This window comes from Oncorhynchus mykiss, chromosome 1, assembly GCF_013265735.2.
Source record: "Oncorhynchus mykiss isolate Arlee chromosome 1, USDA_OmykA_1.1, whole genome shotgun sequence".
Taxonomy (NCBI): domain Eukaryota; kingdom Metazoa; phylum Chordata; class Actinopteri; order Salmoniformes; family Salmonidae; genus Oncorhynchus; species Oncorhynchus mykiss.
Window position 1 is genome coordinate 87,205,481 of NC_048565.1, and position 24,958 is coordinate 87,230,438.

General features: G+C 40.8%; 1 protein-coding gene across 1 annotated transcript; it reads right to left on the reverse strand.

Annotated features, from left to right (window-relative positions):
* Window positions 1-1,983: 1,983 nt before the first annotated feature.
* LOC118966729 (protein eyes shut homolog) lies at window positions 1,984-24,599 on the reverse strand. Its single transcript, XM_036990028.1, has 6 exons — window positions 24,365-24,599; window positions 6,139-6,243; window positions 4,392-4,531; window positions 3,539-3,702; window positions 2,055-2,308; window positions 1,984-2,000 (listed from the first exon to the last, which is right to left on the reverse strand). Exons 1-6 carry the CDS (start codon window positions 24,597-24,599, stop codon window positions 1,984-1,986), a joined length of 915 nt encoding a protein of 304 aa, XP_036845923.1.
* Window positions 24,600-24,958: the final 359 nt, after the last annotated feature.

Below are 24,958 nucleotides of genomic sequence, written 5' to 3' on the forward strand. Positions count from 1 at the left end.
CGCTCATTCCTTCGACGATAAACGCGAATCAGACCATCACCCCTGGTGAGACACAACCGTGACTCCTCAGTGAAGAACACTTTTTGCCAGTCCTGTCTTGTCCAGCGACGGTGGGTTTGTGCCCATAGGCCGGTGATGTCTGGTGAGGACCTGCCTTATAACAGGCCTACAAGCCCTCAGTCCAGCCTCTCTCAGCCTATTGCGGACAGTCTGAGCACTGGTGTAACTCGGGCAGTTGTTGCCATCCTGTACCTGTCCCGCAGGTGTGATGTTCGGATCCTGTGTAAGTGTTGTTACACGCGGTCTGCCACTGTCTCCCTGTAGCGCTGCGTCTCACAGTACGTACATTGCAATTTATTGCCCTGGCCACATCTGCAGTCCTCATGCCTCCTTGCAGCATGCCTAAGGCACATTCATGCAGATGAGCAGGGACCCTGGGCATCTTTCTTTTGGTGTTTTTTCCAGAGTCAGTAGAAAGGCCTCTTTAGTGTCCTACGTTTTCATAACCGTGACCTTAATTGCCCACCGTCTGTAAGATGTTAGTGTCTTAACGACCATTCCACAGGTACATGTTCATTAATTGTTTAGGCTTCATTGAACATAGCATAGGAAACAGTGTTTAAACCCTTTACAATGAAGATATGTGAAGTTATTTGGATTTTTACGAATTGTCTTTGAAAGACAGGGTCCTGAAAAAGAGACGTTTCTTTTTTTGCTGAGTTTATATTACTTACACAACACACACACACACACACACACACACACACACAACTTGATAGAATTGTGGCCCCAATTTAGCTTGTCTTCAGGGACCTTTATGGCATTGTGTACACTCCCATGGGGGTACTAGGGAACACAGAGCTCTGCCAAGTGCTGTATTGTAAATCAATGGTTGTACGGCACGAACAACTAATGTCCCTCAGCCTGCAGACTGCTCAGGCTGACCATTCATTATAAACAGAAAACAGAGCATTCTGCTCCATTTCGAGGGTGCCAATATATACTGAACAAAAATATAAATCCAACATGCAACAATTCCAATGATTTTTTTGAGTTACAGTTCATATAAGGAATTAATTTGGTCCTAATGTATGGATTTCACATGACTGCGCAGGGGTGCAGCCATGGGTTGGCCTGGCAGGGTATAGGCCCACCCACCAGGGAGTTAGGTTAAGAATCCAGATGGTTAAGAAGCCGGATGTGGAGGCCCTGTGGTGGCGTGGTTACAAGTGGTCTGCGGTTGTGAGGCCGGTTTTACGTACTGCCAAATTCTCTAAAACAATGTTGGAGGTGGCTTATGATAGAGAAATTAACATTAAATTATCTGGCAGCAAATCTGGTGGACATTCCTGCAGTCAGCAGGCCAATTGTACTCTCCCTCAAAACTTGAGACATCTGTGGCATTGTGTTGTGTTAAAAAACTGCCTATTTAGAGTGACCTTTAATTGTCCCCAGCACAAGGTGCACCTGTGTAATGATAATGCTGTTTAATCAGCTTCTTTATATGCCACACCTGTCAGGTGGATTATCTTGGCAAAGAAGAAATGCTCACTAACAGGAATGTAACAAACTTGTGCACCACATTTTAGAGAAATTCATTTTTTTGTGGGTATCGACAATTTCTGGGATCTTGTATATTTTTTGTTCAGTGAAGTCATCTGTACAAATAGGATATTTTCAAGGGGATGCTTCTATGCCACGTTCTCTTTTTGGTTATCAGGTTGTGTTTTTCAAGGTAAGGGAACACAATGTGTTCATTTGTAATTTGGTTGAGGTATTCATTTGACGATTTCAAAGCTACCACGATAAAGGATGACAGATATTAACAACAATGAACTAAGAAAACCCCTGCCGCACACTCTTCATTCGTTAAATCAAATCTAAATCACATGTTATTGGTCACATACACATATTTAGCACATGTTATAGCGCGTGTAGTGAAATGCTTGTGTTCCTAGCTCAAACAGTGCAATAGTTAGTCAGTTAGTTGGTGCGTTGACCTGAAATCAATTGTTTTATGTTATCACAAGTGTGGTAACATACTGTGGGCCTACCTTCAAACCCTGGGGGGCAGTGGCATTGATAGCCTCCGATGACATCCTCGCAGGTGGCACCATTGACACACGGGGAACTCTTACACTCATCCGTCTCCTGCTCACAGTAGCTCCCCTGGAACCCGAGCTCACAGCGACAAGTATAGTTGTATTGTTGGTCTAGACATACGCCGTGCTCAGAGCAGTGGTGTCCAATGCAGTTGTCAACGTCCATCTCACAGTAGCTACCGCTGTATCCTCTGGGACAAAGGCAGCTGGTGACAAACAACTCCCATTATAAGATGATATCAACAGACACAGTTCATAGATACTTTCTGACAAGTCTTAAGATGCATTAAAACTGCCTTGTAATGCATTATAGCTGTCTGTCTTAAGTGAAGTGTTACCAAAACATTTAAGAGAATTTCTAAATGGATCTTAATTCGTTTTTTATTTTTTATTTCACCAGGTAGGCCAGTTGAGAACATTCTAGCATCCTAGAGGGAATTGCAAACCAGCAATTGTTAATGGAGTTTCCAATACTTTTTTCTATTCTGTATAACCCCATTGTTGAGGTAACCATCGGAGCAGCGGTTGGCCTAAACCTACCGTGTATTTTTATTGGATAGAGGACAGAGAGAAAGACAGGGAAGATGGGAGAGAGGTTTAGTGCCAGAATGAATGGCCTGTGACGGACTTGAACCCACACCGACACGGTATGTGTGTTCTCTGAAGGTAGCAGTCTTAATCAGTAGACTTCCTCAGGCTACACATAGACAATACATAAAACCAGTTACAGGGCCTTCAGAAAGGATTCAAAATTGATTAAATCAACAACAAAACATCTCACCCATCTGCACACAATTCCCCATAATGACAAAGTGAATACATGTTTGTTTTTTTGATTTTGGCAGATTTGTTGAAATTACACACAGAAATGTCTATATATAAGGTGTCAGATTTCACATCCTGCATCTCAGATGACAGCGGAGTGACATGTGAAGCGGGACAACCAGAGCTTTCACGGAGTGCAAAGCAATAATTTACTTTCAATATATTTGCTAAAATAGAATAAAAACATGTTTTCACTTTGTCATTATGGGGTATTGTGTGTAGATGGGTAAAAAAAATGTTTTAATCCATTTTGAACTCAGGCTGTAACACAACAAAATGTGGAATGTTGTTGATGTTGCACAATTCACACAGCGCTCTGCACACAGAAATGTCGGTCGGAACCGGTCCAGGACCGGTCCAGGACAGGTCAAAGGGACTTAACGTTTTACTAATAAACACATACAACAGCAAACACTTAGCCTTAGAAGGCTTAATGTTTTACTAATGTTAAGGGGGCGATGGGGGGGTTACAGTTTAACTTAGTTTCCTGCAATTCTACACATTTTACCACGGTTAATGCCGTGTTCGTATGCCATCTGAACATTATAACAAAATCAATGGGCCATGACTTTTTGGAATAGTGTATTTGAGACAGTGCCTTAGGCACTCACCTGTAGCCATCAATCTGATCTACACAAGTGGCCCCGTTTTGGCACCAGTGCTGAACACAATCATTGATGTTTAAACGGCAGTTACGTCCTGCCCATCCAGGTGCACAGACACAGGTGTAACTGCTGCCGTTGTTCAAGACACAACGTCCTCCGTTGGCACATGGCTGTAGAGAGAGAAGAGAACATTGTCACACACATCAATACGTATTCATTTACTTCAAAATTACATGTGAAGACATCACACCATTCACACAACGAGTGCTTATTCACTATGAAATACTGTATCTCGGGGACAATACCAAATAACTCAGGCCGTTTGCAAAGCAAATGACATCTTGTTTATTTTAAAAAGCTGGCAGAATCTTTGATATGATGTGTAGCTAGATTCAATATTGTATTCCATAGCCACATCTCGTTCCTTCTCTCTATTCCATAGCCACATCTCGTTCCTTCTCTCTATTCCATAGCCACATCTCGTTCCTTCTCTCTATTCCATAGCCACATCTCGTTCCTTCTCTCTATTCCATAGCCACATCTCGTTCCTTCTCTCTATTCCATAGCCACATCTCGTTCCTTCTCTCTATTCCATAGCCACATCTCGTTCCTTCTCTCTATTCCATAGCCACATCTCGTTCCTTCTCTCTATTCCATAGCCACATCTCGTTCCTTCTCTCTATTCCATAGCCATAGATGGGGTTTGTTTGTTCAGTTGGGGGCAAATCCTACATTTCATTTAAGACAAATGTTCAAGTAGTCATGCATTGACGTCAATGGGAGATTAAGTGAACATGTAATTTAAATGGAAGTTAGGATTAACCCCACGTTCTGCACAAAAAAGTGTTGTTTTACCCACTTGTATGTTCGGTGGGCACAGCAGGCGACATGTGTACTTCAGTCCATCAGGCAGATCCAGACAATGTGTGTTTCTAGGGCATGTGGTGTTGGGTAGGGTACAGGCATCTACATCCACCTCACACTTCTGGCCCAGAAATCCTGCAAGGAAGCAGCGAAACAGACTCATTATCATCAACATTGAGATTAGCCACTGAGTAAAACTCAGCTGACCGGTAAAATGAGAAGGGAACAGACTTTGCAATTTTCCCCAAACAAGAAGTACAATAGGATGACGTGTTTGTGAGGAGAAACAACGATCTTCTGACTGATAACATTAACTCAAACTTCTAGGGTTGGTTTCCCAGACACAGATTAAGATCCTGGACTTAAAAGCATATTCAATGGATCATTACCATGTTTTTTTGTCTAGGACTAGGCTTAAAGGTGCAACATGCAGAAATCGCTCGGCCATTTCCTGGTTGCAAAAATTCTAATAGTTCACCTAATTTCATTGTATCATCTAAACCGCTGTGAAATATATTTTCGATAACCAAAAATATAGTATTTTGTGCTGTTTGAAAATGGTGCACAAAACCGAAAGAAAAAGCAGCAGAAATGAAACTTTAGTATGGCAGGCATAGAAATAACACAAATGGAACAGATCTACCACTTATTAGACTTGCTTTCAATGAGAATGACTGATCTATAACTCACATTTCTATGTGAATTTGGTCAGGTCACCCAAAGAGACACATATTGCAGCTTTAATCCGGGTCCTGGAAACTGGCTTATGATGTAACAAACCAGGTAGTACTTGACTGTAGACTGAGTCTAAAGCCTTTTCAAGACTGATCATGTCCTGCCGGAGATCCTGATCTAAGGACAACTCATTCAGAATAACCTGCCCCATTTCTGGTCTTAAAGATGAACACCAGATCTGCGTCCCAAAAGGCATCCTATTCCCCTTATAACGCACTACTTTTGACCAGAGCTCTAGATATAGGTAACAGGATGCCATTTGGGACACATTCCATGTATTACTATGGATGGATGATGGTGAAGTGGACACCTGGCTCGTGTTCAATTCCATTTAAATTCTGTCAATTCAGGATGTAATCAGAAATTACAACGATCCCCTTTGATTTCTTAATGAGGAAGAAATGGAATTTGGTTTTGAATTTCCGTTTCCGTCCTGAATTGACTGAATTGAAATGGAAGTGACCCCGACTCTGGTGGACGGTGTGATGGGGACAATGCTCTGATTGAAAGTGCAGCATCATCTGGCAGCCCAGCATAAACTCTGCCCTGCATGCCAGTCACACACACACACACACACAGACACACACACACCCTCTCGTCTCTAGGGTGGTACATCTCCATCAGACTGCATCAGTGAATGTAAATTCAGCCTCAGCCGGTCGAGACGAATAAACAATTACTGCAGAATCATATTAATACAGGAGTCGAATACCCCATGAAAGGAGAGAATTCCATATCACAATATTGACATAATTCTCCTGCAGTAATGAGCTTTGGCAATGAGCCGAGTGATTTGCTCAGCTGTCAGTCAAAGGACATTGTCCAAAAGGCACCCTGTTCCCTTTATAGTGCACTACTTTTGAACAGGACCATAGAACTGGTTAAAAGAAGTGCACTATATAGGAAATAAGGTTCCATTTGGGATGCACCCAATGGCTTGTTTGGGGCTGGGATGGATAGGTCCCTATCTTAGTGAAACTGAATGTGAGGGGGCACAACATAAATACCTGGTGGACACCTGCATTTGTAGAAGCCAACAGAGTCCAAGCATGTCCCATTGTGCAGACAGGGGTTGGAGAAACACTGGTTAATTTCTGTCTCACAGTGGGGTCCTGAAAAACAAGAGGAAGGTGTAGTAGTGACTGATTACACTGTGTTTAATTAGTTTATGTAGGCATTTTAATTAACCCCAAATGTAAATGGTCTCAATGATTCAACGTTGGGATTGTAAATTCCCCCTTACAACTCCGAGGGAACATTCCAAAGTCCTGTAGTTTTATAAACAGTGTAGCAGTTCATTCTTTTCATTTCTCTTTAATAATTACAAATACTGGAAAAACAGCAGGGAAAACTATTTGCAAAAGCTATTATGCCACTCAACATTAAAATGCAGAAGAATCTTAAACTGTGAAACACAAAAGCCAGTGTCTCACAGTGCTCTCTCATGTTCCAAGTCTAGTTTAAATCTAGATGGTGATTCTCATAGTGCTCTCTCATGTTCCAAGTCTAGATGGGGATTCTCACAGTGCTATCTCATGTTCAAGTCTAGTTGAAATCTAGCTCGGATATAACCTTCCTACGTAATGCATCTAGATGGTGATTTAATCGTTCTACGGTGATTTAGTCGTTAAGCTCCTACCATACAGGGGATTCGTCTCAGATGTGACTGTGGAAGTGATTTATCATAAACATCCGTTCATCAATAACGGCAAATCCAGTACATGTAGTAAAAGCCCCTCTTGAAAGAGTCAATCTCAGGATATGTCCCATATGACACCCTATTCCCTATATAGTGCACTACTTTTGACCAGAGCCCTATGGGATCCACTATGGTACCTGGTCAAAATAAGTGCACTATCAAGGGAATTGGGTGCCATTTGGGACGAAGCCTCAGTCTACTGTACAGCAGACCTACTATGATTAATATCACAATGTTCTTTCTGTTGGTATATATATATATATATATATAAAAATGCCACATTGTGTAGCTACAAATCGTACAAATCCATCCCAACAGCGATGTGCAAAGATATGTCAGAAGAAATGTATTATAAGTATTGTACAGGTAGTACTCTCAATGGGTGGGGGGGTCATTCTTCATGGAAGATGAAACATGACCCAAGAAATAACCAACATAAATATTGGTTTAATGCAAAGGAACTCGCCATCCGATTATTAAGTAATGCATTTCAGTGTGTGCATTTCTTTTTTTTACCATGGGAGACAGAATACATATTCCAGACTGACCGAAAACAGAGAAATAATTCCACCAACAACTAAGTCAACTCTCTGCTACTCTTCATTATTTTTGTCATAAACAGAGCAGAAGACACATTTCTGGTGTAACAGTTGGACAAATAAAGTTGTATTGTACAACACAGTCCCCCAAAACGTCTGTAGCCTTCAATAGAGCCACATGGAATAGATCCAAGAACGTTACAGTACCGTCCAGCTGCCTTAGCCTGAGTGGCAGTCTGCTTGTCATCCATAAGGAGGTGGAGAGAGAGAGCAGAAACAGGCTGGCTCCCAGGTTAAAACCCACAGAGGAAGAAGAATTGGTCTGTTGGGGTGATGATGATGAATGTGAGTCGGTCAGATAAACTGGTCTTTGAAAGGTCAGGTAAACTGGTCATTGAAAGGTAAGGTTGAAAAATCATGTAAACTGGTCATTGAAAGGTCAGGTAAACTGTTAATTGAAAGGTCAGGTAAACTGTTAATTGAAAGGTCAGGTAAACTGGTTATTGAAAGGTGAAGTAAACTGGTCCTTGAAAGGTCAGGTAAACTGTTAATTGAAAGGTCAGGTACACTGTTAATTGAAAGGTCAGGTAAACTGGTTATTGAAAGGTCAAGTAAACTGGTCACTGAAAGGTCAGGTAAACTGGTCATTGAAAGGTCAGGTAAACTGGTTATTGAAAGGTCAAGTTGAAAGGTCAGGTAAAGTGGTCATTGAAAGGTCACAGTGAGAGGGTAGCTGATATAGAAGCCAGGATATAACCTGGGCATGAGTCTCAAATGGCACTGATCCCTATATAGTTCACTACTGTTGACAGATAAAAGCAGAAAGTGGTGAGATGGCCCCCTGAGATGAAGGAACATAAAAGGTCAAATGGGAATATAATTGGACATGGAAGTAAATGCAGGTCGTTCAAGTCAAGTAGAGAGAAATGTACAGGAGTAGTATCAGAAGGAAATATGCGCTCCTACGAACGTATCAGTCTGTCTGTCTTGTACTGTTAATATTATGTCATATGGATTAGGAATGGGCACGCTAATTTGAATATTCAAATATCCGAACGGACGTTAGTAGTAGTACTCAAACATTTCGCAGGTCTATTTTATCCAGAAAAAAACATATTTTTAATTCAATTATCCTTGTGACATAGTTACATAGAAATGATATAACCATGACATTTGAAAGTCTTAATTTAATAAAACAAACTTTGAATGTAGTTTTTATGACGATGCATTGAGCTACTACTGCACATTTAGTCCTCCAGTCAGCCCTGACAAGGGATTGCTATTAACCCCTCTTTAAATAGAGATTACAGGACACACACCTAACCGAGGGCCTGACACAGATCAACGCTAAACACTCATCAGAAATATTATTTGTACTATTCTAATAGTGAAATTATTTCCCATTTCCATCCCTAATATGGATAACAATAGTATGTTGTGTTAGGCTATGTTATGTCCCATATACATCTTGGTTAACCCAGAACTAAAATCTCACTTAATGTTTACTTCGTCTGTCCACGAGATATGTCAATATATAATGAACAAAAATATGAACTAAAAATGTAAAGTGTTGGTCCCATGTTTCATGAGCTGAAATAAAACATCCCAGAAATGTTCCATACTCACAAAAAGCTTATTTCTCTCAAATGTTGTGCACAAATGTGTTTACATCCCTGTTAGTGAGCATTTCTCCCTTGCCAAAATATTTCATCCACCTGACAGGTGTGGCATATCAAGAAGCTGATGAAACAGCATGATCATTACACAGGTGCACTTTGTGCTTGGGACAATAAAATGCCACTCCAAAATGTGCAGTTTCTTCACACAACACAATGCCACAGATGTCTCAAGTTTTGAGGGACTGCAGGAATATCCACCAGAGGTGTTGCCAGAGAATTGAATGTTCAATTCTCTACCATAAGCCACCTCCAACATAATTTTTGAGAATTTGGCAGTACATTGAACCGGCCTCACAACCGCAGACCACGTGTAACCACTTCAGCCCAGGACCTCCACATCCGGCTTCTCACCTACGGGATCGTCTGAGACCAGGCACCTGGACAACTGATGAAACTGAGGAGTATTTATGTCTGTAATAAAGCCCTTTTGTGGGGTAAAACTAATTCTGATTGGCAGGTCCTGACTCCCCAGTGGGAGGTCCTGACTCCCAAGTGGGTGGTCCTGACTCCCAAGTGGCAGGTCCTGACTCCCCAGTGGGAGGTCCTGACTCCCAAGTGGGTGGGCCTGGGAGGGCACTGGTAGTATAGAACAAATCAATCTTTGATTTTTTATTTAAGCTTTATTTAACTAGGCAAGTCAGTTCAGAACAAATTCTTATTTATAATGACGGCCTACACCGGCCAAACCCGGACGACGCTGGGCCAATTGTGTGCCACCCTATGGGACTCCCAACCACGGCTAGATGTGATACAGCCTGGATCTCTCTCAGTAAGCATGGTAATGCTCCCCTGAATATTTCCAAAATTCCCATTATGAGCATTTACCTACTTAAGTAAATAATCCTCAAAACCACCTCAAAATGTATTCATGAAATATCATAAATACCTTCGATACTGAAACACGAAGGTCATGTAGCAAACCATGAACCGTCAATGAGGAATAAACTTGGAAAAGGTTCAGGGTGAATGTTTGTGATTACTTCATTGTTATACATTGGGATTAATTTCCCCTTTCTAAAGCTCCAGGTTAGGTGAAGTGGATAACGATGTGTGCATCGCAGATGAAATATGCAATGGAAACCAATTAAGATAGGATTATATCTTTCTGCAGAGCAAACTTAATTACTAATGTACCATGAACTTTATACATTAGCGTAGGAACGTTCACAGAAAATAATGCATGTAAAGGATATTGAGATGAATGAGAGAAAGAGGCATTAACCAGATCTGGGTTCAAATAGTATTCAACATATTAAACATTGCTTTAGCCTGCCTGGAGTGGGGGTGCCTGTTATGCAGGGTTTTGGTTTGCACTTTTGAGACTTTCCTGATGGTTCCATCACAGCAGGCAAGCCCAATCAAGCACAGATAGAGTATTTGAAATTATTTTGAATAGTATTTGAACCCAGGAACCCAGACAATAGCATTAAGAACTGAGATTAGTGTGTGTGTGTGTGACCATGTGGATCACAGTTCTTCATTGACGTATCAAGGCGAGAGTGAGCACAGCAAGGTTCAATGTATGTTCCAAAATGGCACCCTATTCCCTATATAGTGCACTACTTTTGACTAGAGCCCTATGAGCCCTGGTCAAAAATAGTGCACTATAAAGGGAATGTGATGCCATTTGGGACACACTTAAAACTCAGATCTCCAGCACCATGTAGCCAGCTCATAAATACCCAGAGAGGACTTGGCTGGTGTCAGTAATTGGCTCATATACTGCAGTTCTTGGGCACCGTCCAAGGCCAAAGCAACACACTATGCAAACCTTTGCAAAAATGTTAAATAATGATAAATTGTATTTTCAGAAAGAACACCACCGCCAAAGAAGCCCTCTGCTTAATGATACATTTCTTACTGTACAGCATGGGTCGGCAACAGGCGGCCCGCGGGACAAAACCAGTGTAATGAAGGTATGAAATGATTGCTATGTTCAAATATAATCTCTTTTTGGGCTTAGTTGGGGTCAATTTGCAGTGTACAGTGTACAGGTTGATGAAGAACAACTTTCGATTTCCTACATTATTATTATATTTATTTTATTCTAGCACTTAAACGATTTAATCTATAAAACACAAAACCAACTTTAAAACACAGATTGATTGAAAAAAATATTTGTGATAGCATTTATACTTTTTGTACTACAACAATATATTAATGAGTTCCCAATGCCTTTCAATGGCAAACAAAGGGTCCATAGACTTTTAAAGATTCTAGAATCTAGACCCATCTCCTCTTTCACATTTTAAGCAATCAACCCCAAACCAACGTTGAGATGTTCAGTCTGCCCCTACTTAGATTGCCTGTCTAGCGATTTTTTATACTATGTACAGTATACTTTCTGAACTATAGCGATTTTAATTGTGCGTAAAATAACATGAATGAGAACCATAGGTATACAGAAGTAGCTTTTTAAAATGGTCCTGCTCCTTGGCCAGTTACGCTTCATGATCAACTTCAAAACATTCATCTTCAAACTCTTTAAAATCTTTATCAACTATAACTACACGGAACAAAAATATAAACACAACATGCAACAATTTCAAAGATTTTACTGAGTCACAGTTCATATAATGTTCACATCAGAAAACCGCTCGCCCACACAGCGCCATACACACTGTCTGCCATCTGCCTGGTACAGATGAAGCCAGGATTCATCCACGAAGAGCACATTTCTCCAGCGTGCCAGTGGCCACAGAAGGTGAGCATTTGCCCACTGAAGTTGGTTACTTCGCCGAACTGTAGTTCAATGAGCACGCAGATGAGCTTCCCTGAGACGGTTTCTGACAGTTTGTGCAAACCCACAGTTTCATCAGCTGTCCAGGTGGCTGGTCTCAAGACGATCGATCCCGCAGGGGAAAATGCTGGATGTGGAGTTCCTGGGCTGGTGTGGTTACACAAGGTCTGTGGTTGTGAGGCCGGTTGGGCATACTCCCAAATTCTCTAAAACAACGAAGATTATGGTAGAGAAATCAACTTTAAATTCTCTGGCAACAGCTCTGGTGGACATTGCTGCAGTCAGCATGCCAATAGCACGCTCCCTAAAAACTGCAGTTTAGAGTGGCCTTTCATTGTCCCCAGAACAACGTGCACCTGTGTAATGATCATGCTATTTAATCAGCTTCTTGATAATGCCACAACTGTCAGGTGGATGGATCATCCTGGCAAAGGAGAAATGCTCACTAACAGGGATGTAAACACATTTGTGTACAACATTTTAGAGAAATAAGCTTTTTGTGAGTATGGAACTTTTATTTCAGTTCATTGTCACAAGCATGACGCTGGAAAGACAAAGCAAGTACAGGGAGTCAAACATCTAATATAGAACAGACATGGAACAGCGTCAGCAAACGAGTAATACAGACAAAAAAACAATTAATGCAGCAGCAGGGACCAGAGCAGGGGAACTGACAAATATAGGGGAGGAAATAAACAGGTGATGAATGAGTCCAGGTGAGTCCAATATCGCTGATGCGCGTGCCGAGGGAAGACAGGTGTGTGTAATAGATGGCAGGAGTGCGTGATGCAGGGCAGCTTGGCGCCATGGGGGGGGGGGGGGGGCAGACGTGACACTCATGGAACGTGTGACCTACACTTTACATGTTGCGTTTATATTTGTGTTCATTGTATGTACACATTTGCATAAATGTGCATAAAATTCCAATTCATAAAAACTTTTATCAACTGTATTTGCATAAACTACATTTGCATGAAATAACTCAACAACAGTACCTTTTGAACCGTTCAAGCTAGAGATGCCAAACCAACTTCACATGTTCAGGCTATCCTATACATTAAATCATCATTCACAAGCTAGAGATGCAAAACCAACTTCACATTTTCAGGCTATCCTATACATTAAATCATCATTCACAAGCTAGAGATGCCAAACCAACTTCACATGATCAGGCTATCCTATACATTAAATCATCATTCACAAGCTAAAGATGCCAAACCAACTTCACATGTTCAGGCTATCCTATACATTAAATCATCATTCACAAGCTAAAAAGCACACCACATTTTCTTCAGGAAATGTACTTTTCTAGTTATAATAATTTTGTCGGCCCCAGAACCATTTGCTCCAACAAAAATCGTTAATTTGATGCCTTTTCGGTTTGTTTTTGGAGATTCTACCATAGCTCCAGTTTTCCTTCCTGTATACCATTGGAGAGACACACAGGTTTACTACAACAGGCACGTGTCTGTCTGTCTGCCTGTCCGTCTGCCTGTCTGTCTGTCTGTCTGTCTGCCTGTCTGTCTGCCTGTCTGTCTGTCTGTCTGTCTGCCGGTCTGTCTGCCGGTCCGTCTGCCTGTCTGTCTGCCTGTCTGTCTGCCTGTCTGTCTGTCTGCCTGTCTGTCTGCCTGTCTGTCTGTCTGCCTGTCTGTCTGTCTGTCTGTCTGCCTGTCTGTCTGCCTGTCTGTCTGTCTGCCTGTCTGTCTGCCTGTCTGTCTGCCGGTCTGTCTGCCTGTCTGTCTGCCTGTCTGTCTGCCGGTCTGTCTGCCGGTCTGTCTGCCGGTCTGTCTGCCGGTCTGTCTGCCGGTCTGTCTGCCGGTCTGTCTGCCGGTCTGCAGTAGAGCACTGGCCTGTGATGTACTAAAATGTGAGCACTGGAACAACGAAAGCGGGCATTTTACTACGGCCATTTTACATTTATTGTCTGCTTTCTTTGCTTAGAGGTACGCTATGCATCGGTAGAGATGTGTTTTATTCAAGATAATAGTGCAGCACTACCGGAGACATCACAAGCCACTAAATCTACCTTTTATGAGGAAACAGGAAGCGGGCAGAATATAAACATTCAGAGTAAGTAAATAAAAAAAGGGTTGGTGGCAAGCATGTGAAGTTGTCTAATAAAATCTAAGCTCTAACATTGATGATATATGAACACTGACAACCACAACCACTTTGGTTCGGTGATTGAAGCAGTGGTACAACTATCTACTGTATATTGTGGGCAGAGAGAGAGAGAGGGAGAGAAACATGATATTCCATCCTTTAGTAACACTAAAATGTATATCTTGTAAAACCTCCTTTAGCTAACCTAAAATGGAAGTATCTTAAATCCTCTTTGGAATTCATATTAGATGTTTTAAAGAAATTAACCCTAATATTCTCCTGCTCCTTGATTTTACATTATGATTGCTTCCACTTGGAGAAGAACGTAGCAGTTGGTCAGACAGTCTGTTGTTTCAAGGGCCATATAAAAAGAGACAGGATATGGAGCGGAGATTAGCTTCTTTAAATCCACAAGACTGAATTACTGGTGTTCTGGGACTCCTTGGCTTTTCAATAGCTGTGTGATTTCAATTAGGAGACTCTGATTGGAAATATAACAAGGCAGGGGAAAGATATGGACAACAAAAGGCATGGTCTGCGTCCCAAATGGCACTACATTCCCTTTATAGTGTACTACTTTCTACCAGGGCTCTGATCAAAAGTAGTGCACTATATAGGGAATAGAGTGCCATTTGAGACACACGCCCTATCTCGGAGGAATCTGCCCTTCTAAAGTTTCATAGTGTCTCTTCAGCATGTCACCGGACATTTTTTGGCAGATTACAATCAGGTGCTTGGCATTTTGTGATGGCCTTTTGGACAGCACCTTGTCTGCCTGCCTGGAAAAAGAAAATAACCCCTTGATATGCGTCTGGGGGAAAAAAAACTATAAAGCCACGCAAGGTGAAAAATGCCTCCAATGTCTGTACAGTTTCCCTAAGAATAAAGGGTAACACTTTATACGAAGGGTACCTACATAGGGACTTCATGACACATTCATAACCCATTCAAAACCCGGATCTCTGCAGTACATGAGCATTTCATAAACGCTTATACCATCGTTCCGCAAGTTCATGTTTTTCTAGTCTGAATAAAAACGTAAATATCAGGGGCTTGAGCAATGCACTCAGAAATGTTTGATCTACTCCAGACAGACTGGTCCTGAGGGGCTTCGAGACGGGTTCTGAAATTAAACGGGGGGCCTTCTGAAAGTCCGCCCGCTTCAACGCTTCATAATTCCACATCGAAAAAGGGGTCCCTGGATGCCTAGGGCTGTGTCCCAAATTACAGCCTTTTCCCTGCATAGTGCATTACTTATGACCAGGAGGAGCCCTATTGACCCTGGTCAAAAGTAGTCCCCTACAAAGGGAATAGGGTTCCACTTGGCATGGACGGCTCGGAGTGAAGGGTTCCATCAGTCACTGAGGTGCTGCCACATTGTGAGAGACAATTTTCCATCAGCGAAGTGGCAACCAATATTTGAGCCTGGCGCAGCACAAAAAAAGCCCTAGCTCATGTAATGCTATGTAAGGACTTATCGGAGTGACAGGTGTGAGTGTGTCAGCTAAGATGGGGACTGAGGTTCTGCTGACAGGATTGAGAGGGACCAACGATGAAAGACATGAAATGAAGAGAGCCACTTGTTCCTTCTGAGGGGTTGTGGTTTGGTTTAAGCTGTTGTATGTATGATGGAGAACTAGATACTCAAATTCTATTTCTGGGTTCCAAATTAAACATATATCGAGAAGATGTGCATTTTTTAACACCAGAGGAAAACACATGAAAGTTATAATCTAAAGACTTGTTTACTAGTGGTCCTTGAAAACTCTTTTCAACAGAGTCTAAAATATTTGGAATTAGGTTAATGGACCCAGAAATGAAGTGTACGATGTATAAAACAAATTGAAAAATGACTTTTCATGGCATCCAGCTTTTTGTACAGGTTTAGAATAAACAAGGAGCGTCATTAACTATCAAACGACATGAGTCTAAAAATTGTATTGAAATATTTCTGTAAAGTGAATTACTTTTTTGGTCGAACCCAAGGATTACACTTTTGGACTTAATTGTAAAAAATAAAAAATAAAATGATGTGTTTCAATTTGATCATATCTAAGATAACCTATATTTGTTAATGTTTTTCCTTCAGGGTGGATAGAAGTGGTTGAATTACTCCAATAGCTGCTGCTTATAGTATTCATGTATCAGCCAATATCTTGTTGCTGTCCTTGGTAGGCAGGCTCAATGAAGAAATGTCCTGCAACCCCCGTCTCTGCCTGTCATATTTTAGACAAAATAACGCAAATGATGGAATATTCCACTTGGAGAGGCATTGTGAAAAGATGAGCAATGGGAATGACACGCCTTATAACGGGAATGACACGCCATATAACGGGAATGACACGCCATATAACGGGAATGACACGCCTTATAACGGGAATGACAGGCCTTAGGGCAACAATATTAATTTGGGAAGAACATGAACTATGGCCTCCAACACATTCAGCAGATGGCATGTGGAGAGGAGGAAGAAACACTATATTAAATGTGTGATAGGACAAACACATGAGGAGAAACACTGTATTAAACGTGTGATAGGACAAACACATGAGGAGAAACACTGTATTAAACGTGTGATAGGATCCAAACACATGAGGAGAAACACTGTATTAAACGTGTGATAGGATACTCAGATCCAAACACATGAGGAGAAACACTGTATTAAACGTGTGATAGGATACTCAGATCCAAACACATGAGGAGAAATACTATTAAACGTGTGATAGGACAAACACATGAGGAGAAACACTGTATTAAACGTGTGATAGAATACTCAGATCCAAACACATGAGGAGAAACATTGTATTAAACGTGTGATAGGATCCAAACACATGAGGAGAAACACTGTATTAAACGTGTGATAGAATACTCAGATCCAAACACATGAGGAGAAACGCTGTATTAAACGTGTGATAGAATACTCAGATCCAAACACATGAGGAGAAACACTGTATTAAACGTGTGATAGGATCCAAACACATGAGGAGAAACACTGTATTAAACGTGTGATAGAATACTCAGATCCAAACACATGAGGAGAAACGCTGTATTAAACGTGTGATAGAATACTCAGATCCAAACACATGAGGAGAAACATTGTATTAAACGTGTGATAGGATCCAAACACATGAGGAGAAACACTGTATTAAACGTGTGATAGAATACTCAGATCCAAACACATGAGGAGAAACGCTGTATTAAACGTGTGATAGAATACTCAGATCCAAACACATGAGGAGAAACACTGTATTAAACGTGTGATAGGATCCAAACACATGAGGAGAAACACTGTATTAAACGTGTGATAGAATACTCAGATCCAAACACATGAGGAGAAACGCTGTATTAAACGTGTGATAGAATACTCAGATCCAAACACATGAGGAGAAACACTGTATTAAACGTGTGATAGAATACTCAGATCCAAACACATGAGGAGAAACACTGTATTAAACGTGTGATAGAATACTCAGATCCAAACACATGAGGAGAAACGCTGTGATAGAATACTCAGATCCAAACACATGAGGAGAAACACTGTATTAAACGTGTGATAGAATACTCAGATCCAAACACATGAGGAGAAACACTGTATTAAACGTGTGATAGAATACTGCAGATCCAAACACATGAGGAGAAACGCTGTATTAAACGTGTGATAGGATCCAAACACATGAGGAGAAACGCTGTATTAAACGTGTGATAGAATACTCAGATCCAAACACATGAGGAGAAACGCTGTATTAAACGTGTGATAGGATCCAAACACATGAGGAGAAACGCTGTATTAAACGTGTGATAGGACAAACACATGAGGAGAAACGCTGTATTAAACGTGTGATAGGATCCAAACACATGAGGAGAAACGCTGTATTAAACGTGTGATAGAATACTCAGATCCAAACACATGAGGAGAAACGCTGTATTAAACGTGTGATAGGATACTCAGATCCAAACACATGAGGAGAAACACTGTATTAAACGTGTGATAGGATCCAAACACATGAGGAGAAACACTGTATTAAACGTGTGATAGGATACTACAGATCCAAACACATGAGGAGAAACGCTGTATTAAACGTGTGATAGAATACTCAGATCCAAACACATGAGGAGAAACGCTGTATTAAACGTGTGATAGGACAAACACATGAGGAGAAACACTGTATTAAACGTGTGATAGGACAAACACATGAGGAGAAACACTGTATTAAACGTGTGATAGAATACTCAGATCCAAACACATGAGGAGAAACGCTGTATTAAACGTGTGATAGAATACTCAGATCCAAACACATGAGGAGAAACGCTGTATTAAACGTGTGATAGAATACTCAGATCCAAACACATGAGGAGAAACACTGTATTAAACGTGTGATAGGATCCAAACACATGAGGAGAAACACTGTATTAAACGTGTGATAGAATACTCAGATCCAAACACATGAGGAGAAACGCTGTATTAAACGTGTGATAGGACAAACACATGAGGAGAAACACTATATTAAACGTGTGATAGGATACTACAGATCCAAACACATGAGGAGAAACACTGTATTAAACGTGTGATAGAATACTCAGATCCAAACACATGAGGAGAAACACTGTATTAAACGTGTGATAGGATCCAAACACATGAGGAGAAACACTGTATTAAACGTGTGATAGGATACTCAGATCCAAACACATGAGGAGAAACGCTGTATTAAACGTGTGATAGGATACTGCCGATCCAAACACATGAGGAGAAACGCTGTATTAAACGTGTGATAGGATACTACAGATCCAAACACATGAGGAGAAACACTGTATTAAACGTGTGATAGGATACTACAGATCCAAACACATGAGGAGAAACACTGTATTAAACGTGTGATAGGATACTCAGATCCAAACACATGAGGAGAAATACTGTATTAAACGTGTGATAGGACAAACACATGAGGAGAAACACTGTATTAAACGTGTGATAGGACAAACACATGAGGAGAAACACTGTATTAAACGTGTGATAGAATACTCAGATCCAAACACATGAGGAGAAACACTGTATTAAACGTGTGATAGGATCCAAACACATGAGGAGAAACGCTGTATTAAACGTGTGATAGGACAAACACATGAGGAGAAACGCTGTATTAAACGTGTGATAGGACAAACACATGAGGAGAAACACTGTATTAAACGTGTGATAGGATCCAAACACATGAGGAGAAACGCTGTATTAAACGTGTGATAGAATACTCAGATCCAAACACATGAGGAGAAACGCTGTATTAAACGTGTGATAGGACAAACACATGAGGAGAAACGCTGTATTAAACGTGTGATAGGACAAACACATGAGGAGAAACACTGTATTAAACGTGTGATAGGATCCAAACACATGAGGAGAAACGCTGTATTAAACGTGTGATAGGACAAACACATGAGGAGAAACGCTGTATTAAACGTGTGATAGGATACTACAGATCCAAACACATGAGGAGAAACGCTGTATTAAACGTGTGATAGGATACTCAGATCCAAACACATGAGGAGAAACACTGTATTAAACGTGTGATAGGACAAACACATGAGGAGAAACACTGTATTAAACGTGTGATAGAATACTCAGATCCAAACACATGAGGAGAAACGCTGTATTAAACGTGTGATAGGACAAACACATGAGGAGAAACGCTGTATTAAACGTGTGATAGGACAAACACATGAGGAGAAACGCTGTATTAAACGTGTGATAGGATACTCAGATCCAAACACATGAGGAGAAACGCTGTATTAAACGTGTGATAGGACAAACACATGAGGAGAAACGCTGTATTAAACGTGTGATAGGACAAACACATGAGGAGAAACGCTGTATTAAACGTGTGATAGGACAAACACATGAGGAGAAACGCTGTATTAAACGTGTGATAGGACAAACACATGAGGAGAAACACTGTATTAAACGTGTGATAGAATACTCAGATCCAAACACATGAGGAGAAACGCTGTATTAAACGTGTGATAGGACAAACACATGAGGAGAAACACTATATTAAACGTGTGATAGGATACTACAGATCCAAACACATGAGGAGAAACGCTGTATTAAACGTGTGATAGGACAAACACATGAGGAGAAACACTGTATTAAACGTGTGATAGAATACTCAGATCCAAACACATGAGGAGAAACGCTGTATTAAACGTGTGATAGGACAAACACATGAGGAGAAACACTGTATTAAACGTGTGATAGAATACTCAGATCCAAACACATGAGGAGAAACGCTGTATTAAACGTGTGATAGGACAAACACATGAGGAGAAACACTGTATTAAACGTGTGATAGAATACTCAGATCCAAACACATGAGGAGAAACGCTGTATTAAACGTGTGATAGGATACTCAGATCCAAACACATGAGGAGAAACTCTGTATTAAACGTGTGATAGGATCCAAACACATGAGGAGAAACACTGTATTAAACGTGTGATAGGATCCAAACACATGAGGAGAAACACTGTATTAAACGTGTGATAGGATCCAAACACATGAGGAGAAACACTGTATTAAACGTGTGATAGGATACTCAGATCCAAACACATGAGGAGAAACGCTGTATTAAACGTGTGATAGGATACTGCCGATCCAAACACATGAGGAGAAACGCTGTATTAAACGTGTGATAGGATACTACAGATCCAAACACATGAGGAGAAACACTGTATTAAACGTGTGATAGGATACTACAGATCCAAACACATGAGGAGAAACACTGTATTAAACGTGTGATAGGATACTCAGATCCAAACACATGAGGAGAAATACTGTATTAAACGTGTGATAGGACAAACACATGAGGAGAAACACTGTATTAAACGTGTGATAGGACAAACACATGAGGAGAAACACTGTATTAAACGTGTGATAGAATACTCAGATCCAAACACATGAGGAGAAACACTGTATTAAACGTGTGATAGGATCCAAACACATGAGGAGAAACGCTGTATTAAACGTGTGATAGGACAAACACATGAGGAGAAACGCTGTATTAAACGTGTGATAGGACAAACACATGAGGAGAAACACTGTATTAAACGTGTGATAGGATCCAAACACATGAGGAGAAACGCTGTATTAAACGTGTGATAGAATACTCAGATCCAAACACATGAGGAGAAACGCTGTATTAAACGTGTGATAGGACAAACACATGAGGAGAAACGCTGTATTAAACGTGTGATAGGACAAACACATGAGGAGAAACACTGTATTAAACGTGTGATAGGATCCAAACACATGAGGAGAAACGCTGTATTAAACGTGTGATAGGACAAACACATGAGGAGAAACGCTGTATTAAACGTGTGATAGGATACTACAGATCCAAACACATGAGGAGAAACGCTGTATTAAACGTGTGATAGGATACTCAGATCCAAACACATGAGGAGAAACACTGTATTAAACGTGTGATAGGACAAACACATGAGGAGAAACACTGTATTAAACGTGTGATAGAATACTCAGATCCAAACACATGAGGAGAAACGCTGTATTAAACGTGTGATAGGACAAACACATGAGGAGAAACGCTGTATTAAACGTGTGATAGGACAAACACATGAGGAGAAACGCTGTATTAAACGTGTGATAGGATACTCAGATCCAAACACATGAGGAGAAACGCTGTATTAAACGTGTGATAGGACAAACACATGAGGAGAAACGCTGTATTAAACGTGTGATAGGACAAACACATGAGGAGAAACGCTGTATTAAACGTGTGATAGGACAAACACATGAGGAGAAACGCTGTATTAAACGTGTGATAGGACAAACACATGAGGAGAAACACTGTATTAAACGTGTGATAGAATACTCAGATCCAAACACATGAGGAGAAACGCTGTATTAAACGTGTGATAGGATCCAAACACATGAGGAGAAACACTATATTAAACGTGTGATAGGACAAACACATGAGGAGAAACACTGTATTAAACGTGTGATAGGACAAACACATGAGGAGAAACACTATATTAAACGTGTGATAGGATACTACAGATCCAAACACATGAGGAGAAACGCTGTATTAAACGTGTGATAGGACAAACACATGAGGAGAAACACTGTATTAAACGTGTGATAGAATACTCAGATCCAAACACATGAGGAGAAACGCTGTATTAAACGTGTGATAGGATACTCAGATCCAAACACATGAGGAGAAACACTGTATTAAACGTGTGATAGGATCCAAACACATGAGGAGAAACACAGTATTAAACGTGTGATAGGATACTCAGATCCAAACACATGAGGAGAAACACTGTATTAAACGTGTGATAGGATCCAAACACATGAGGAGAAACACTGTATTAAACGTGTGATAGGATCCAAACACATGAGGAGAAACACTGTATTAAACGTGTGATAGGACAAACACATGAGGAGAAACACTATATTAAACGTGTGATAGGATACTACAGATCCAAACACATGAGGAGAAACGCTGTATTAAACGTGTGATAGGATACTCAGATCCAAACACATGAGGAGAAACACTGTATTAAACGTGTGATAGGATACTGCCGATCCAAACACATGAGGAGAAACACTGTGATAGGATACTGCCGATCCAAACACATGAGGAGAAACACTATATTAAACGCTGTGATAGGATACTACAGATCCAAACACATGAGGAGAAACACTGTATTAAACGTGTGATAGGATACTGCCGATCCAAACACATGAGGAGAAACACTGTGATAGGATACTGCCGATCCAAACACATGAGGAGAAACACTATATTAAACGCTGTGATAGGATACTACAGATCCAAACACATGAGGAGAAACACTATATTAAACGCTGTGATAGGATACTACAGATCCAAACACATGAGGAGAAACACTATATTAAACGCTGTGATAGGATACTCAGATCCAAACACATGAGGAGAAACACTATATTAAACGTGTGATAGGATACTCAGATCCAAACACATGAGGAGAAACACTATATTAAACGCTGTGATAGGATACTCAGATCCAAACACATGAGGAGAAATACTGTATTAAACGTGTGATAGGATACTCAGATCCAAACACATGAGGAGAAACACTATATTAAACGCTGTGATAGGATACTCAGATCCAAACACATGAGGAGAAACACTATATTAAACGTGTGATAGGATACTTTTATTTCCCTCACCAATTTTAAACATCAACTATCTGAGCAGCTAACCGATCACTGCAGCTGTACATAGTCCATCTGTAAATAGCCCACCCAATCTACCTACCTCATCCCCATACTGTTTTTATTTTATTTACTTTTCTGCTCTTTTGCACACCAGTATCTCTACTTGCACATCATCATCTGCTCATTTATCACTCCAGTGTTAATCTGCTACATTGTAATTATTCATTCCTATGGCCTATTTATTGCCTTACCTCCTCATGCCTTTTGCACACACACTGTATATAGACTTTCTTTTCTCTACGGTGTCATTGATTTGTTTATTGTGTTATTGGCTTGTTTATTGTTTACTCTGTGTTGTTGTCTGTGTCACACTGCTTTGCTTTATCTTGGCCAGGTCGCAGTTGCAAATGAGAACTTGTTCTCAACTAGCCTACCTGGTCAAATAAAGGTGAAAAAAATAAATAAATAAATTAGGATAACTGCTGTATTAAACGTGTGATAGGATACTGCAGATCTAAGACCAGTAGTATCCAATATGCACTTCAACGTACAAACATTTACCTTAAAACTGCACAATAACTTAATATTTAAAGTTATATGTAGAGATCAATACTCTGAAAATAGTGCATCCTTATACAGTACCAAATTATTTTCCAAAACAAACACTACAGTAAAATGACTTTTACATAAAACTCTGAAGAAGTGTATAATTTGTATTTCTCAACCTACCAAGGAACTGGCAGTGAAAACAACCATGCGTATACTAACGCAGTAGGCAGCAGGTAGCCTAGTAGTTAGAGCGTTGGGCCAGTAACCGAAGGGTTGCTAGATCGAATCCACGAGCTGAAAAGGTAAAAATCTGTCATTCTGCCCCTGAGCAAGGCAGTTAAACCCACTGGATGTCGATTAAGGCAGCCCCCCGCACCTCTCTGATTCAGAGGGGTTGGGTTAAATAACTCCTGCACCTCTCTGATTCAGAGGGGTTGGGTTAAATAACTCCTGCACCTCTCTGATTCAGAGGGGTCGGGTTAAATGACTCCTGCACCTCTCTGATTCAGAGGGGTCGGGTTAAATAACTCCTGCACCTCTCTGATTCAGAGGGGTTGGGTTAAATTACTCCTTCACCTCTCTGATTCAGAGGGGTCGGGTTAAATTACTCCTGCACCTCTCTGATTCAGAGGGGTCGGGTTAAAGGCGGAAGACACATTTCAGTTGAAGGCATTAATTTGTACAACTGACTAGGTATCCCCCTTTCACGGTCCCTTACCTGTGTAACCAGGGCTGCAGATACATCTGTACTGTGGGGGAGCCGTAGGTTGACTTGTGGTGATGCAGGTGGCCCCATTCATACAGCTGTCTGGGTAGATCAGGCAGGCGTTCCCTCCGTACTGACAGAACTCCCCTATCCATCCAGGAGCACAGAGACACTGTGAGGAAGAGATGAACCAGTAATCATTGATCTGCAGACAAACACAATCACCAATCTGGTCTTGTAAATCCATACTAACCAGGTCTGTTATTGGACTTCATCCTGTTTACTCCTACTGCAGTGGTATGCATCACATCTTTTACTGCCAATTATAAGGGTTAAATTAGTTTCTTGGACTAATGTACATTCTACACAACATACTGTCATGCAGGTTACCAATAGACAGCAATAGTAATGTTGTCTTTTTGTAGGCACAAATGGAGGCTAACTCCGCTCTAGTTCGTTAGCCAAAGCCTCAGGGGAAATGAATGTGGTTTTGGAGAGTTTTTTGATAAACTCTGAAAATAAGGTCTGTGGTAAACACGGGCTTAGGAGATCCTATACGTTTTGTTCTATGAAATAATCTTCCTCGGCTAACATACCTTTTTGTGG